Source organism: Oxyura jamaicensis, chromosome 1, assembly GCF_011077185.1.
Source record: "Oxyura jamaicensis isolate SHBP4307 breed ruddy duck chromosome 1, BPBGC_Ojam_1.0, whole genome shotgun sequence".
Taxonomy (NCBI): domain Eukaryota; kingdom Metazoa; phylum Chordata; class Aves; order Anseriformes; family Anatidae; genus Oxyura; species Oxyura jamaicensis.
Window position 1 is genome coordinate 55599687 of NC_048893.1, and position 18192 is coordinate 55617878.

At 39.6% G+C, this 18192-nt stretch overlaps 1 protein-coding gene across 1 annotated transcript; it reads left to right on the forward strand.

Annotated features, from left to right (window-relative positions):
- The first annotated feature begins 696 nt into the window (after nucleotides 1–696).
- On the forward strand, nucleotides 697–15458 carry LOC118179018 (BPI fold-containing family C protein-like). Its single transcript, XM_035348019.1, has 13 exons — nucleotides 697–749; nucleotides 2470–2625; nucleotides 3341–3404; nucleotides 3492–3552; nucleotides 5057–5148; nucleotides 6490–6663; nucleotides 7860–7913; nucleotides 8855–9025; nucleotides 9613–9680; nucleotides 11118–11160; nucleotides 12176–12239; nucleotides 13252–13328; nucleotides 13860–15458. Exons 1-13 carry the CDS (start codon nucleotides 733–735, stop codon nucleotides 13935–13937), a joined length of 1119 nt encoding a protein of 372 aa, XP_035203910.1. The 5' UTR covers nucleotides 697–732; the 3' UTR covers nucleotides 13938–15458.
- Nucleotides 15459–18192: the final 2734 nt, after the last annotated feature.

The following is an 18192-nucleotide window of genomic DNA, read 5'->3' on the forward strand; positions in this document are numbered from 1 at the left end:
ACAATGAGGAATGTCAACTATGTGATAAGGTTGCAGCTGATATCTTTATGATGTTCAGCTTAATTCAGCACACCCATTGCAAGACAATATCCTTGAGTATCAGAAATAATTTGTTTTCATAGGGAAATCTTTAAGTAAGATTTTATTTAGAAATACTGAGCCACTACAGAGCCCTTTGCTGAGGCAAGGAAGGGGATATGGAAGGGGAAAGAGAACCTTTGATCTTCTTCAGCAAATGTTAGCATTCAGACAACCTGGGTTTATTTAGCATATGGGTTTAACACACACTTATTTCCCACGAGTGAGCACATTTCCCCTTAAGAACCTTGTTTTTCTCCCAGGAGGAGGTTTTAGTTTTGGCCAGGCATCCTTTTTCCTTGATCAGATATCAAGGATTCTTTTTCCAAGGATGCTACTCAGTGTAAAGGTACAAGTATCTTTCCTAAACTTTCTGAGAAATACTGCAAAATTCTTCTACCAAAGCATAGTCTTTGCCTGTAATAGCAGAAGAGTTCAGTGATCAGTAGTCCTTCTTAACCTTTTAACATGCAGTCTAATATCCCACATTCTGGTTTGTTTGTTTGTTTGTTTGGGGTTTTGGTTTTTCTTTTTTTTTGTAGACTCAGAATTGGTGCTGTAGATTTCCCAGAAACTTCTGCTTCCTTTATTCCTGGGATTGGCATTAGTCTGTCCATGGCACATGCTTCTGCTACAATCAGTGCAGACTGGAGAATGGAAACATGGCTGCTGTAAGTATTATACAGTGCATGGGGAGTAGGGGAGACAGTTCTGGGAGAGGATTACAAAGGCAATTCAGAAATTTAGTTGCTAGTTTTATTTTTTTAGCTCAGATATGCTTTAACATCAGTCTTTTTAGATGAACTTCTCAAGAAGGAAACATTCCCTGCTATTTTCTTTTTTTTCTTTTTTTTTTTTTTTTTGGTTCATTGGTTAAGTATTCTACACCTAAGCATGTCTCTTTGGGAAGTCTCAAGTCAGACAACTGTTAGCATGCTCAGTTTGTCCAGACTGTATATGATACAAATATTCAGAACCACGGAGTTTGCAATGACATTTTTTTTTTTTTTTGACTCTGTAGCCAATTATCTATTTGTTAGTACAGTGTACATTGTCTTCCGAAGTGTTCATATTATAAGGAGAGTACTGTCAAAATGCCAAACACTCAGAAGTTAGGAAATTACACAGTTCAGGTCACTGAGGAAAACTGACTTGGCTTCAGGTGCCTATGCAGTAGGAGGTTGTCTTTGATTACATGATCATACACTGATTTTTCCACATTTTTTATCTCAGCATTTTTGTTACAGATTTTTAATATTATAGATTTTCTCTTTTGTTTCTTTTTTTTTTTTATTATTCTTTTTGGAGAGGGAGAGGTAAAACATCTGGGATATCAGCAAAGGTTGCAAGGTGCTAATCTCTACAATTGGGGTTAATGGAGTAACTGATAACAGCAGTAGGCGACACTCTATTTGTGAGACAGATAGTAGAGAAAGATGGATCACCAGGCTACGGAGCTTCACCGCGTGTCTTGATTTCAAAGCAGCACACAGCTTTGCATTTGTTTTTAGTACTGGCAGCTGGGAACTGCTGTCACAGTGGCCCTAACCTGTCTGTTGTTCCTTCTGTCATACCAGCATTGTGAGGAAAAGGATACTGTGTTCAGCAGGGCAAATCAATTGTTCCCAAACACAAAGCCACCTCTCCCTCATGCTGAAGGGCAAGGACCTGGGCATAATCTAAAGGGAACCCAGAAATACAAAACTCCGAAGGCTTCACAAACTGCAATGGAGACAGGGAGCTGGCATGCAGGGTTTGGGGGAGGAGGTCAACACCAGGTTTGTTGGAGTGCAGGGTTGTGAAGGAGTTTTCTTGCCTTTTTCAGGGGCAGAGAGAACCCTATGCTCTCTGCTCAGTATGTTTTGTGCATAGCTGTAGATTTAGATAGATCCCAAATATGCCCCATTCTTCAGTCCTACACGTTGCTTTCAGCTTAGAATAAGAAGGGCCCTGCTGAAAATAAGCTTTCCAAGGGAGACCCTTCACAACCTTGTCCTCCTGGGCTGTTTCCAGGGTCAAGAATTGGGCCTTATCCTAGATTTTTAGGTATCCCTGGGTTCTCAGATCTCGTTGTTGCCCTCCTCTCTGCAGTGTCCCAGAGCACTCTGCCAGTCACAAAATCTACTGGCAGGACCTTTGCTCCTGGAGGTCTGGAGCAGGGACCCCGCCTCAAAGAATCATGTCCTGGAAACTCATGCATATAATCTGTTCTCAATGCAATGCATGTCCCTAATAGATGTTAATCCCCCCCCTCCAAAAAAAAAGCAGTCATTCTAGATGGTAGAAGCAAGAAGTCCTTTCAAAGTGGATTTATAGATAGCTTCTTAAATTATTGCCTTATAGGACGTTTCCCTGACTGATGGTTTTGTTTTGTTTTGTTTTTCTAAGCAGCAAAGACCAAGGAAGAATTACAGTGTCCATCTCAGGACTGTTGATTGCCGTTACCCTCAAAGTATCACGGGACAGCACAGGCCACTTGTCCATATTGCTACACAACTGCCAGCTGAGCATTAGTAGAGTAAAAGTCAAGTTAAATGGAGGATCTAGGTATGTACAGGAGATTTTCTCATTGCTGTGCGGGAAATAGTAGAGTTTGTCACATGAAGGCCACTTTCAAATTTTGACTTTTAGGGATCCAGTTACAGGATACAATTATCAAAGGTTATCAAAACAGGTTTTTAAAGGTCTGTTTTCAAAAACAGGCTCCTTTGCTGAGTGTGTGAAGTGTCGTTAATCTACATATCTCTAAGCATGTGCCAAAAAATGAGCTGACTAGACATAATGCATATGAAAAAGTTGCAACTTGAGTATATTAAAGAGTACAAGATTGCAAATAGAAATTTTCAGAAGGGGATCTAGATCGATCATGCATTGTTACAATCTGACCTACAATTTAAAAATAAAACTTTTTATTCCAAAATAAAATGTGAAGTAATGTTTATAGGTCTCATTATTTTGATTTTTCTAGAGAGCTTTATGTCATACAGAAAGAGAAAGTGTGGCTAATTGTTATCATCAGGTTTACGTGAATTTTCTCAACTTTGCAGATTGCCTTCTAAAATAGCTCCCATGAGACTGAGAACAACTAGCATTTTTCTGAGACTCACAAATTAATAAAAACAATTAATTGTACAGTCTACCAATATTGCTGTAATAGCATTTCATTATCTAAATGATATTAATCTTCCAGTCTGGTAGATTTTATATTTCAAAGATTTAAATCCATGATAAAAAGTCTTTGTGTTTGTTTCCTTTTCTCCAGCTGGATAGCCAGCTTCCTGTCTGGTTATCTCGAGAAGCCCATTCAAAACAAATTGGATGAAAATGTAAGTTTCTAAAGATAACTTCAGCTAGTGAAGGGAGGATTTCAAATACAGACCTTACATTACTGACTTCTCTCTCTTTTCATATAGCTATGCCTAAATATCAAATACAAAATACAAATGATTGATGCACAGCTTAGAAAACATAAGGGTGAGTTTTTGAAAACAGGTTTTTAAGTAATTTTCACAGTGCTCAGTTTGTACCATTTTTGTTAGATGCTGAACCTTTCCCGTGTTTACCGTACAAAAAATCAAAGGGATAAAAACAGAGCCATTTTTCTTTACCTTATCCTGTTCCAGACTCTTAGAAATCTCTTGCAAGAACCTTATGTAGAATAATCAGGTTTCTTCTATGCTCATAGCAGGTCACCTGTAATCCTTCTCAGTTTGTTCCGGCTGAACATGTGTTTTCCTTAGATTTTCAAGTTGAACATTTTCACACTGATCCTTTATGCTCTTCGTACTGTGGACATAAGAAAACCTGAGTAAGTAGTAACCCACTAAAGAGCTAATAAACATCCCATCCTGCACTGCAGTCCTGCACGATCTTGCAAACTTATCGTATCTTGTTTTAAACTTGTGTTCAGTGAGATAATAAAATGCTGCAGGATGACAGTGTCACCGTAAGCATATTTCTCTTCACGTCAGTAACAATTCCTGTGTCACTCTTGTAGAGACATGGAGACTATAGATAAATATGCTCAAAAAGCGTATAAGATTTTCATGATTATAATCAGTAAGTATCCCACAGTTTTTCTTCCTCTTTTTTTTCAAGACTAAGAATATTTAATTATAGTTTTCACCAATTCAAATTTATGAAATTCCACAGTTGTATAATTCACATCAGATAATTTGTTTCTGCTCCTCAAAACATTTCAATTTGCATTGTGGATATAGCTGTTACTAGCTCCATACTCAGAAGCAGTGTATGTAGAAATTGTTTTTCCTACAATGGCTTATACCAACCATGTGCCACGCACTGGCAAATTTTACTGAAGATCATGGTCATCAAGAACATTATCTTACACAGTTGTTACCCAAACACTTGAGGCTGTGCTGTCATATTGAGGAGTTAATAATCTCTGTGTGAATTCACCATTTCTCTTTAAAACCATCTGATTGTATTTGCGGTATGATCAGACCTACAATGCAATCAGAAACAGTAATCAGTCTGAAGTTGCATGTGAGCACCTTTCAGAAAAAAGGTCTTCAATCATACTGTCTGATAAAGAGCACTCCATTGTTGTGAACAAACATCTCTTATCTTCAACACTGATATGCATAAAAATGCACTGTCATGTACTATTATTTCACTAACCATATAGAATTTCATTTCTTTTGTGCAAACACATAACAAAAAAAGGGGACCCTGCCTAGGTATTTCTTTTACTGCATGGAAGCAGATTTCTGAGGGGCGTATTCAGTTGTGAAACAAGAGAACCAGGCCTTAAATTGGAGGAATTGGTGACTTTCTCAGAGGGGATACTCTCCCTTTTTCCCTTAAAACATTTTTCAAAATTTTCTTCTTCCTTTTCCCACTGTTCTCCTTCTTCAGTTTCATAGTTTCTAGAACAAATTTGACTTTAACTAAACAAAAGCAGTTTGTGATATTTTTGTAATAATGCTTGTTTTGTTTTTGTCCATTATTTTTCTAGTCTTAAGCCAGATAGATGCCTTTGCACAAATAGACTATTCCCTAGTTAGTTCTCCAGCAGTCTTCGAATCACACATTAACTTGGATTTGAAGGTAATTTGCCATTAATATTTCTGTGCTCTCTAAGACTGTTCTGATACTCTTTTGCATTGATTCATTTTCTTTCACTACAGTCTTACTCAGCCTCTCTGCTATTTAGTTAGAAAAGCCATAAGATGTTTGGATGTTTTGGGTAACAGCCATTTTAGAAACCAGATACAATTGCTTATTCAATAAAATAACTGCATTGGTTAATTAACCAAAGTTATTATTTAGAATTAAAATATTCCAGAGTTGGACCTTCTTCAGAGGTGCTTTATAATCAGTGATACGTAATCCATGATGGCCTCCAATGTGACTGCAATTCTGAGTATTTGTTTTGGGATGACTTAGGGTCTTGTTTATGTACAGTCACACCACAAAAAAAGACTTCTCACAGAGGGTTCTTGAGCAGCACATAGCAGGTCCTTCTTCATTTACTTTTCACCTTCTCAGGCAAGAGATATCCCAGCAATACCCAGTTGTTCCAGCAGCTTCAACAGTCCTCGTAACATAGAGCATCCCTATTGCTCTCACAACTGGCTTCACTTTAGGTAGATGAGCTAGAGTTACAGTTGAAACTCTCCCTCTGGTTATTCTGTTCAAACAACAGTTACCATATACAAAAATAAATAAAAATAATAATAATAATAATAAACCTCTGCAAACGGTATACACAGCTTAACAGTACTAAGCAATTATTATTCAGCTACTGTAGCTAGCTAGAACTTACAGGATAAGCTTTTTAAGCTGACACCAGTGATGAGATATCAGATGAGTCTTAGTTATTAATCAGGTAAAAAAGTTACTAGCCTTCAGTGTTCCTTGGATCAGGCTGATACTTAATGTTTTTGAGTTGCTATCTTCCAACTCTCAACTCTCATTTTAAGAGTTAAGTGGTATACAGTGGTTCCTTTGTGTCCCTCTCTTAAACTACTTCCAGTGCTTTTGGGGTGTGGGGAGGGGTTCCTGAAGATCTTCATTGAATGTCACTCTTAGAATTAAGTTAACAAATATATCTTTGCAACAAGAAAGAGAAAACTGTTCAAGAGGATTTTTGTTCTCTTTTGTGGTAGCAGTTCAGAATATTTACTTGAATGCTCAAATTCAAACTTAGAAAGGTTGGAAGCCAGTTGTTTTTTTTTTGTGATTCATGTGTTTTTCCAAAAGTACTTTCATTTGCTGATTTTCAGGGCATATAATCAACTCTCTTGCTTGCTTCAGGTTTTCTTTAATGTCAAATTTTTCTTCAGGTAAGAAGATGGAATAAGAATTCTTTCTGTTAAACCACTGCTAATGCATTCTGACAAATACAAATGTTTACAAGTAGAAATACTTGTTAATAACTCATTGCAGGGCGCAGTTTATCCAGTAGGAAATCACACAGACCCTCCCTTTGTGCCAGCTCCATTTGGTCTCTCAAACCATGGTGATTTCATGCTCTACGTGGGAGTCTCCAGTTATTTTCTTAAGTCTGCTTCACTGGCTTACTACAGAGCAGGGGCCTTTAACATCACCATTTCCAAAGAGGTGAGTATAATTTGCTTGTAGTAGAATTACAAATATCAGGATCATGGATAGTAAGCAAAGGAGATTAATACATTATGTTTGCCATTTCACACAGATCTGGGTCATGCTTCTACCACTTGTAAGAGTGATCCAGGACATTAATTCCATATTCCATCATTTTAGATAGTCAAAACCTCCCTTAGAACTGGGTTTGCTGGCAGCTCTAGGCAAGGAGTAACAGATACAAATGTCACAGAGTCAGTGTGCAAGGGATGGCAGAAAGAACCAGAGAAAGCTTTTCTCTACATGAGATCCAAATAGGAGAGGAAAACCTAAAATAGGAAAAAGTGTACTTAAGCCACAGTCTGCTGCATAGAGGCCCACAACAAATGCATTGGCTGTGTTGAGAGCTAGTATAAACCCTCTGATTTAGCAGCAGAACAAGGCAAGAAGAAGGTACACGGAAACTAAGTTTTCAGTTGTGGATGAAGAACGTATAAGACTTCTCCCAGTAATGCTGTTTCCACAGTGACATTAGTAGACAGGGATTCCATGAAGTTTTCCTAATTGAAGCATTGCTAAGAAAGTCTTTTTATAAAGTGGTGACACAAATGGCACAGACAAACACTGTCATAGTGGTCAGCAGCAAAAGGGCAAATGAGATTCTTGAGTCCTGTCTCTGACAGAATCAGTATATTCCATCCAAGAAAGTTCCAAAGGCAGGACATAAGCAGCATGCCATGTCTCTTCTTCCAAAGAATGATGCCTACTCACCATTTGGTCAGTGACCCAGAGACATGAGAAAGAAATCCATGAGAAAGATGTCTGTTGCTCTTCTGTCCTGCAGAGCATTGGCTTCCCTAAGAATCATTTGGGGGCAAGGAAATGTTAAATTAAAACATGGATTATTTAAAAACAAAGTAAACAGAGTTTTCAAGGAAAATCTCATTTTCAAGCTCATATAATGATCCCAGGTTGGAAATGAGGAGAAATTTCTTCTCAGAAAGAGTAGTCAGGCATTGGAATGGGATGCCCAGGGAAGTGGTGGAGTTGCCATCATTGGGAGTGTTTAAGGAAAGGTTGGACATGGTATTTAGGGACATGGTTTAGTGGGTGATATTGGTGGTAGAGGGATGGTTGGACCAGGTGATCTTGGAGGTCTTTTCCAACCTTAATGATTCTATGACTATGATCTAATTTATTTAATTTGTTTACAGCTTGCTGGTACATTTAACCTGAATACAGCCGTACTTAAAGATTTTGTTCCTGAGGTAGGTACTTCTGCTTGTACAGGCCTTTTAAGAAAGAATGGTGGCTAATGTGTCCTGTGGGTATTGTCTGTGTACTAGCTCATTTGCAAAAGTTTGGAGGAGACAAGGAAACTGAGCTGGTTTATGAGTAGTGGAAGATTCAGACGTACATATCTCGTCCCTCATAACTCTATGTTCTTCTTAACTATATCACACTACTCTGAAGTCATTCTCTGCCCCCATAAGTGTCATATTTGCTCTCAGTCTCTGAAACAGTTATAAAGAATATGTAGTAGACATCTTCAGGGAAATCAGTCTCCTTTTATTCCTGTTTAAAGTAATGTTATTGCTGTTCTTGGCAGCCTGACTTCTCTATGTCAAGATATCTGCTGGCTGCTGGAGATTATATACAATGGGAAGTAATGGTCATGAGGAGCAAAGTTTATAAATGTGATGGAAGTCATTAAGATACTATGAGGTGCTTTAACAATTCCTAATGTGGCAACGTTTACTATGATATTATGAAATTTGTCGTCTACAGCACTGTAAACTAAAGTTCTTTCCTCTAGGAGTTTCTCTATTTTTCAGAAAATTGGCTGTTCTGGAAGGCTCTTCCAAATTCTTTTTATTGTCAGGGTCATTACTTTTTTATTTACATGAATCACTCATTTCTTTAACATGTGTTGCCAGTCCCCTCTGTCTTATTTCTTCAGATACATTCAGTATTGGTGTGTCTAAAGCTTCATCATTTATGATCTCTGAAACTCAGAGTATATGCCGTGCTAATTTAAACATTTAACTTGGTGTGATTGAAATGGAGTATTTTGAATCTATGTTTAATTAACAGGAGTATTGTTATATAGTACCTGATTATGCTGTAGCCACAGAAACTGTAGTTTAAGAAAAGCTTAAGGTGCAGGAACTCTACATTTTAATCTTTTCTTCTCTTTGAAATCCCACAGATCGCTCTGCATTATGTAACGGTGTGCCCAGTGCTTCTGAAACTGATGGCTACATCACCACCTGTGGTCAGTTTGCAGGCAGACAGATGCAGCCTACAGATCACTGGCTGTGTAGAAGTGCTTGCTGTTCTGCCAAATTCGACTTCCCAGCACATCTTCACAGGGAATCTAGTAAGTAGCATGAACTAGAAGATAACTTTCAGTGCTGGGGCTGAAGCAATCACACAGGAATCTTCCATTTCCTTCATGAACACACATACTGTTCTGTTGCATTTCATGGGGAGGAAAGATGCACTACATATTGTAGAATTTAATATGCAGGTACCAGAAGCTATTTATGAAAGCTCTTCTTTCCATGTGGGGCGTTGAGTGATTATTCAAGAATAAATTTTACTATATATAAGTGATTATCTGATTCCCAGTCTTCCTAATTTATTTGTTATAAAACAGTTCAATGTGTCCCCATGACTCTCTTCATCAGGTTGAAAATGAACCAATTATGTCAGCCATGCAGGAATTTAAATGATCCTAATGATAAGGAGGCAATCAGGGCAGTACTATCACTTCATTCAGACAATCTCTGTTGCTTCAGAAACATCAAATTCACAAATGATTTCACTATCTACGCATACTGACTAAATAAAACGTTTAGACATTGTGTTTCCAATCACTAAAAGCAATTGCATTTGCGCCTGTATCTAGGGCAGTATCCGTCTGTGTATACAGTCACAGAAGACTGTTTTGTTTTTTCCTTGCAGACAGCAAGTACCAGAGCTGATTTGACAATAACCAAACAGAAGCTGATAATCTCATTACTTCTGAACAGGTAATGAAGAAAAATTCAGAAAGCAACATTAATGATCCCAACATTAGGACTCACCAGAACTTAATTGTGTCAGTCTGACACAATGTTTGCTTCACTGTGAGAGAAATAACATTAATTACCTTCTTTCTCACAGGGGCTCTAAGATACTTTGACTGCTTAATCTATATCGTACAGATGAAGTATAATAATACTGGGGAATAACTGTGTCTCTCGTGCAACATAACATTATCACTTTCTTAAGGTTAAACACCCCTCAAGATGGCAATGCTCAATGTATTAGTTACCTTAAAGGCATCTGTTTAAGTCTGTGCTAATGCTGGTGAATGGGGTTCAGTAGTTTATTCTAAACCCTCTACATATCACTGCCATGCCATGTCTGAGCATCATAAAAAGAACTGCCACCATGAAAACACTTTACAAGAGCACTACAACCAGCTTTGTATGCCCTTCCATGAGGGGAAGGGAAAAGTGAGACTAAAAAGTAACCACACTTGCTGTTTTTGTGGTTATGTACAGTTACGGGTGTTCTTAGATGGCTTACAGTAAATTTTATTCACATGGGGGTATATTTTACAGCTCCTTTCTCCCTAAGTACACAGTTGTGTAGAAGCACAGACTCTCAAGCGAGTAGCCCCTATCTGTGTTTCTTCTTGGCAGTTCTGCAGTCCATGTTGGGGCAGCATTCCAGAATATATGATATTTTTTAACCTATTACATTTCCATTAAAGAAAAATGTAGGCAGCCTTTTCTTAGTTTTGATCACTGGGCCTTTTTAACAGAAAGAGGGGACTTAGGGTGATCAGAGCCTGTCATATGAGTTCAAGAAATAATGTTGCCACTCAGCCAGGGCTTTTGACATGAGACTGTGTTCTTCAAAATGCTGTGCTTTTTTATGTGTTTGTTTTCCCCAGAATTATGTTTACAACGACCTGAGGTTTATCCAAATCATAACAAACACTTGAGGAATGTGTAGTTCAGCCATTGCAGGAAGTAGTAATTCCAGAGAGATTTTTCTTCCCAAGTCTTGTAGTCACAGCCCAAGACTACACATGACTGTAGGAGATTGGTATCAGAAAGATCCCAGTCATTCTACAACTGATTTGTAATTGTGACAGTTTTGATTAACAGCTGTTGGGAAACAAAGCACCTTTGGCAAAGTGAATTAGCGTGAAATCAGTAATTGCACAAATGAGATGTAAAAGGAAATGCAAATTCTCACTGCCTACTATACTTTTGCACTTTATTTCTGTACACACATTATGCAGCACTTAAAGACAAAAAAAAAATCTTTTTTTTTTTTTCTTTTCCTGGACTGCAAAGGTGTGTTTCTTCAAGACTGTTCACTTCAGATGGTCTTTCATCTTCAAACAGTGGCTGTGCATAACTTGTGCCTTCGTCCTTTCTCATCAATCCTTTTCTTTTACTTCTTCCCCTTAGGCTCCAGTTCTCCCTGTTGAACACTACTGCTGGCTTCTCTGAGGTAAGCTGATGGCTTCAGTGCCTAGGAAAGGTATCTGATCTCTTCAGAGATAAAAGCAATTCAACAAAACTTGTTGCTGGAAAATTCTTGGTCTGACTTGGGGATATCATCTGCCACTGCTCTTTCTGCTTTGAAATAGTATATTCTCTGCTTCTCTTTTTTTTCCAGTAAGAGGAAATACCTCCTGGAGTGTCTGGAGTGTTTTCTTTCTCATCAGAAGCACCAAATGTTGTTTATTACCATGTAATATTACTTGAAACAGAGAGGCCTGGGGCTGCATGACCTAGCAAGCTATTTTGCTTCTTTCTGTATCCAGCAACACAAAGGCAGGCATGGGGCTAGAACATCTTCTAGCTGTTTCTGTCAGCCAACCTGAATTTACAGATGGATTAAGTAGGCCTAGCAGTGGGAGTAAGTACAAAGTCAACCTTAAGTTCAGTTTCAATTATCTTGAATCACTTCAAACAAATAAAAGGGGAGTAAAAAAAAGGGGTTAAAAGAAACAGCAAACCACTGGTTAGGTCTTTCACCATAGACTGAGAAGTGGTCAGGGTGACTCTGCAGCAGCTCAGCCCAACTTACATCTTTAAGTGATGGGAGGAAAATACTAATCACAGTAGCTGAAGACAGAGCACCAGGACAGGGCCAGTTCTTGCCACACAGAGCACAATTCAGTTCTGAGAACTGAGACTTGGAAGCTGAGATGATGTTAAACAGATTATATTCTTACAGTTAAGGTTGATCCCAGATACTTTACATACAGAAAAAAAAATCACTTCTATTGCAAGAAGTATGAACACCCCACCCTATTACCTTGTAAATTTTGCATTATCCAAATGAAACTTAAAACAAACAAACAAACAAAAGTTCTTTTTAACCTGAGATGTTCTTTGCCAATTTCTGTTCTGATGTTCTTGCATGTTACTCCAGTTCTAACCCTCCATCTCCATCCTCAGGTTACAATCCCCGAGGCATCACACAATAATCACCAAATGTGTTTTTCCCCTTACTGCAGGTCTCACTGGTAAAGAATTTTCTGTCTTACGCTTTACGGAATGTAGTGATCCCAGTAATCAATGGTAAGGATCGTGGCCAGTTCCTGAGCACAGTTGGTGGGAAAACAAGACAAACTATGAAAGGGAGTGCACAGTTTTAAAGAATGTTACAGGAGTTTTTTTGTCAGTTTGGCTAAATCTGGACTGGTCTGCTCTGTGCTGGACCCTCAATCACCTGAATCAGGCAAGGGCTGGAACAGAGTGAGTCTCAGCATCCTTCCGAATGCTGAGCCTGGGTTTCCTTCTCACTGAATGCAGTGCAGCAGCAGAGATGAGACATGCCTTAGTCTCATCCCCACAGAGTCAAGCCATGACCAGAGAAGGGCCCAGACTTAGGAAGCTCCAAATCACATCTGCATCCTGGGGCTACAGGATAGCATCAGGAACATTATCACTTCCCTCTGCCTTTGCACTCCCCTGCTGCCCCTGGCAGGACAATGTAGAAAATGGTCTCAGTGGGATACAGGCAGTGAAGGATGATGAAGAAGGAGGTAAAGGTGGCAAGAAACAAATTGAAGAGTACAGAAGGTGTCCATGTGGTAAACAGAACCAAAGAGACCGCTGAGGAAGGAGGTGAGATATTAATGAGGAGAAAGGAAGAATGGAAAGAAGAGACACAAAAGTCAGATGGCTGGAAAAGCATGTAGCAATAAAGCTGGGACTTGATCCACGGAAGTAGGGATAAATGAGAATAAGAGGGACTGACAGGACTAAAGGATCAGGTAGAGAAGAAAATGAAAGGAAGAGAGAATAAGTCAGAATGGGAAACAGCAGAAAACAAATCCCATGGGGCAGTTAATCTGAAAAGGAGTGGAGGCAGTCAGGTACCATTGTCCTACAGCTGAGAGATGTAAGAGTGCTACTTTTTCACAGGGATTTTTTAATTTTTGGCAAACACAAGTAACAGCTCCCTTGCAGAGGCACAGTGATGGCTGATTAAAGGGAAACTGAAACTAGTTTAGTTCCTACTGAAAGATGCTTCTGAAGTGTATTTTATTATTACCTAAAGATATATTTGTATTTGTCCTTTTCTAAGATAAACTAGGAAAAGGATTTCCTATTCCTAACTTCGCCCACACTACCCTGATTGGACCTGTAATAAAAATGAATCAGGTGAGAATCACAATTTCTTGTTCAAGAAAAAATGCTTATTTTTCAGGCCTGTGAATTTGTGTGTATTGTCATATTGGGTTTCTAAATGTAATTAATAGTAAGGCTTTAACTATACACTAGATTTAAAATCCAGACTTTGGATGCTCTCCACCACCACCACCACCTTAGGGTGCTTTGGGCAATTGTAGTTTATAAAGGGTTCTCTAGCCCTTTGGGGAATGCCAGCAAAGTGGAAGCACCACAGGGACAGCTCTGCTGTCCCCAGTAGGTCTTAGGAGCTTTGAGTGCATGAGTTCTCTCTACTCTGCCCTTTCTGTAGTGCAGGAAAGCTAAGAGGCAACCTGGGGTTAGTATTACCCAGCCTTCTGGAGGGTGTGTTAACTCACATTAGAGCCTATTCATACACTGAGGTCAACTAAATTGCAGGAAGCATAAAGCCACCCTTGTCTCCTGCACTGGTGAGGGGTTTACCATGGAATTTACTGACCTTGAATATGTCCACCTGAAATTTACATGTTCTTCTTTCCTCAGGGTCATCTGTTGATTTTCACTGATGTTCACTACAAACGCAAGGAAGGGGAAGATGAGGACCTTCACAGTCAATACTAATGTCCCTTTACTTTCAAAAAACAATAGAGAAAAATGAAGTCTTCCTTCTGTTGGCTTGTATGGAGTAGTTGCTATAAGATTAGAAGCATGGTTCTTGGTCACTATTTTTGATGTTTTGTCACTTTTCATGAACTGAATCTGTTGGTTTTAGTATAGCAGGTATAGCTGACTGTTATTGATATTTTAGAAAACTTGTTGCAGTATGATGGAAAGGAGTGACTGGTTCTTTTTACTAGTGTTATAAACACCTACATTTATTTATTTAAGATACCAGTTGTTGCATTGTTCAACTTATCTCCATTAGTGTTAGCCAAACTTATATAGAGCAAGACCTTATTCTTTGGAATATTTTTGCTGTGTGTCCCTTTGTAACTGTAGTCCATGAGTGGGAACAGATTATGAAATCCAGTGAATTATCACAGAACTACAGAATCATAATTTATGTTAGAAGTAACCTCCAGATCTAGTCCAGACACCAGCTAAGAACAGGACTAGTTAGATCCAGTTGCTCGGGGCTATTTCCAGGTGAGTCTTGAATACCTCCAAGGACAGAGATTCCACAACCTGTCTGGGCAACCTGCTTTGCTATTTAACCCACCTCAGAGTAATTTTTTTCCTGATATCTAATCAGAATTTCCCATGTTCCAGCTTGTGTTCATTGCCTTTTGTCCCATCACCATGCACTTTCAAGAAGAGTCTGGCTCCGTCTTCTCTGTATCCTCACATCAGGAAGTTGTAGACAACAAAAAGGTCTTGCAGGTCTCTCCCCAAGCTGAACAGACTTGATTTTTCAAGCTCTCCTAGTAGGTCATGTTCTCCAGCCCCCTAACCATTTTCATGACACCTGCTGGACTTGATCTAGGACGTCAATATCCTTCTTGTACTGGGGAGCCAAACTGAACACAGTACTTCAAACACAGTCTTGCAAGTGCCAAATAGAGAGTAAAGATCACTTACCTGGACCTGCAGCTTTATGTTCAACTTGTTGTCCACTAAGACTCCCAGATCCTTTTCTGCAGAGCTGCTTTCTAAACAGCCCCAAGCCTGTACAGATGCAGGGGATTACTCCCTTTACTCCCTCCCATATGCAAGACTTCATGCTTGCATTGTTGAACTTTATGTGGTTCCTGACAGCCTACTTCTACAGCTTGTCCAGGTTCCTCTGATTTGCAGCCCTGCTCCCCAGCATATTGACTGCTCCCCCCAGTTTGGTGTTGAGCACAAATTTCCCAAGAGTACACTCTCTCCCCTCATCTGGGTCATCAGTGAAGGCATTGGTCGCAGTACTGATTCCTGTGGGACATCCAGTGGTCACCAGTCAGTATTTGGATTTTGCTGATCACAACTCTTTGATTCTGGCAGTGCAGACTATTTTCCACCTACCTTCTCTAGCCTGTATGTCACCAATTTGGTGATTAGACCAATTGAGACTGTTTGAAAGGCCTTAAAGAAATCAAGGTAGACAACATCCACTGCCCTCCTCTCATCCACAGAACCACTCTGCTCATCACAGAAAGTAGTGAGGTTGGTCAGACATGATCAGCCCCCACAAGGAATACGTGTGCAGCCTGTTTCCAGTCACCTTCATGTGTTTTAGAAATGGCTTCTAAGGTATTTGGGAGACTGACTGTCCTGTATTTCCCTGAAACATCCTTCTTTCCCTTCGTGAAGACAAGTGTGATGTCTGCCTTTTTTCAGTCATGAGGAACTTCTGACTGCCATGATGTTTTGAAGGTGATACAGAGCAGCTTCTCGCTGACATCAGCTGTGCAGCACCTTTGGATGTATCCTGTCAGGTCCCAAGGATTTGTGTATGGGATAACACAAATTCTGTCTTCCTCTACTGCAGATAATACCTCATTCCCACAGACTCTGCAAGAAGCCCAGGGAACTGGGAATCCTCACAACAGATCTTGCTAATGAAAATGTCTTTCTCTACATCTCTTGTCACCAGTCACTTGGCCCCCTGAGCAATGGGCCCACACTCATCTTAGCCTTCCTTTTGTTGTTGATGTATTTACAGAAACGTTTCTCGTTGCCCTTCACCTCCCACATTTGTTTCAGCTCCAAATGAGCTTTGGCTTTCCTGACTTCATTCATACATGTGCAAGGAATGTCTTTGTGTTCATTCCAAGTAGCTGATCCCAGTTTCCATCTTCTGTATGCTTCCTTTCTGTATCTGAGTTCACTCGAGCTCCATGTTCATCCACTCTGGCCTTCTGCCACACTTGCTTAACTGTCCGAACATTGCAATGGACTGTTCTTGTGCTCTGAGGAGGTTGTCCTTGAAGATTAGCCAACTCTTCTGGGCCTCTGCTCTCCAGGGCAGTTTCCCACAGATCCTGCCAAGCAGGCTCCTGAAATCTGCACATCTGAAGTCTACAGCTGTAATTCTGTTCTTTGTCTTGCTTACTCCTCTCAGGATCTGAAACTCCAGTCTCATGCTCATTGCAGCCAAGGCTGTCCTTGATCTTAACATCATCCAGCAGCTCTTCCTTGTCTGCGAGTAGCTGCAGCTCTTTAAGGGTATCAATCTCTACATAATTCTGTAACTCTCGTATTTCTATAATGGAGCTGCGAAGTTTATTTTGTCCTATGCCAATGTCACCATAGAGATGCAACCAGGAGAAGTAAAAGTGCATGAAAAGGAAAACTAGTCTACAAACGTCACATTACAGAAAGTATTTCCAACTTGGGACAGAAATGTGGCACGGGGTTGATTTTTCTCTCTATCAGTTTATGTATCTAGCTGGCTGCTCTGGTTTTTGTACTGAAAAAAGCATCTTGAAACCAAACAGCAGTAAATTACTGCAGGGCTTCCAGCAAGACTTCTAATTCATTGTATTCTGTGGTAGGAGAAGAGTGACTATAAAATAAATGGAAGAAAAGAACTAAAAAGAAATCAAGGCTTTAAAATAGTTTGGTGTCCCTCATTGATAATGCTCCAGACACTTCTTTCTGCCTGTTTGGGGGAGGATTCATGAGACAGGGGAGAAAAGGAACTAAAGCCCCAGTGCCCATCTCTTCTCTCTTCCAATGGGACATGTTCTCCAGTACAGACTGAGTGCCATGGCTGGATGGGCCTTCCCAAACCAGAGCCATGCCTTAGTGTGATGCTGCCTCTTAAGCCCTAGGCCTGTGACTGTTGTTCACAAAGTGATAAAGCAATTGTTTCTCTGAGGACTAAAGAGGATGCTGAATATACCGACAGTTCCGCTGTATCATCCTGTACTTACCTACTGGTCAGTGTACTGTTTTTGATCTGGTATTATTTCCCAGTTGACAGAACAAGGGAAAAGATACATGTGCCTTAGTGTGCTGCAGACTAGAGAGCATAGAGAAAGGGGAGAATTAGGGAGACAGGGAAAGGGGAGTGCTGGAGCACCAAGCTAAAGGCAACAACTGGAATCATGAAAAGCCAAAGTGATCTGCAGAGATGCAGAAACAAGTCTCCATTGATTGCCATACTGATAAGCTTATTAGGTTTCTTGTATGTTGGGTAAAAAGGATTGCAATCCAAACATATATGTTGAAACAAATGCTTGGTGGCTCAATATGGAAAATAAAAATAAAATATTCCTCACAGAGCCTCTTTCTAATGCCTTGAAAAGTGAAAAGTCTGGATTTAGAAACAATTTGCAGTATATTTGAATATGTGATCTGAATATATTTGTGAGCAGATATTTGGCTTTTACTGGTATGTTTGTAGAAAGAAATGATGAAACTGTTCTAGAAGCCTTAATTTTTCTTTGTTAACTTTTGCTGAAAGTTTTATCTGAACCAGGTGGTACTCCATTAGAAGAATAACAAAATGTTAAAAGGATGTGAAGGGGATAAGCTGAGATAGTTTTCAGGCGATACAGTTGTTTGTAAATCTTGGAGATTTATGCAGATGGAATTTGTGGAGCTTTTCCTTTGCTCTGAAGGAACCGTGAAACTTGTACAAAAAAGTTAAAGGAGAGGTTTATGTAAATGGTGGTGTGATTTTTATTCATCCTCAGTTGCCAGAGGTATAAATACTGGAATGATTATGCATGTACTGCCTGTAGTGAATGATGGATCTGTGTATAGTATGAGTATTTGTTGACTGACTGACAAATGTCTCTCCCCTTTTCTATTCATGATTGCACAATGAAGTGACTCAGATTGTCCAGCAAAGTGCTCCATGCCTGAGGGAATTAGCATGGGTTACGTTCAAGCTAATTGATTAAATCACCTCTTTCACAAGCCAAGTAGTACCGGTCAGCTGAAGGAT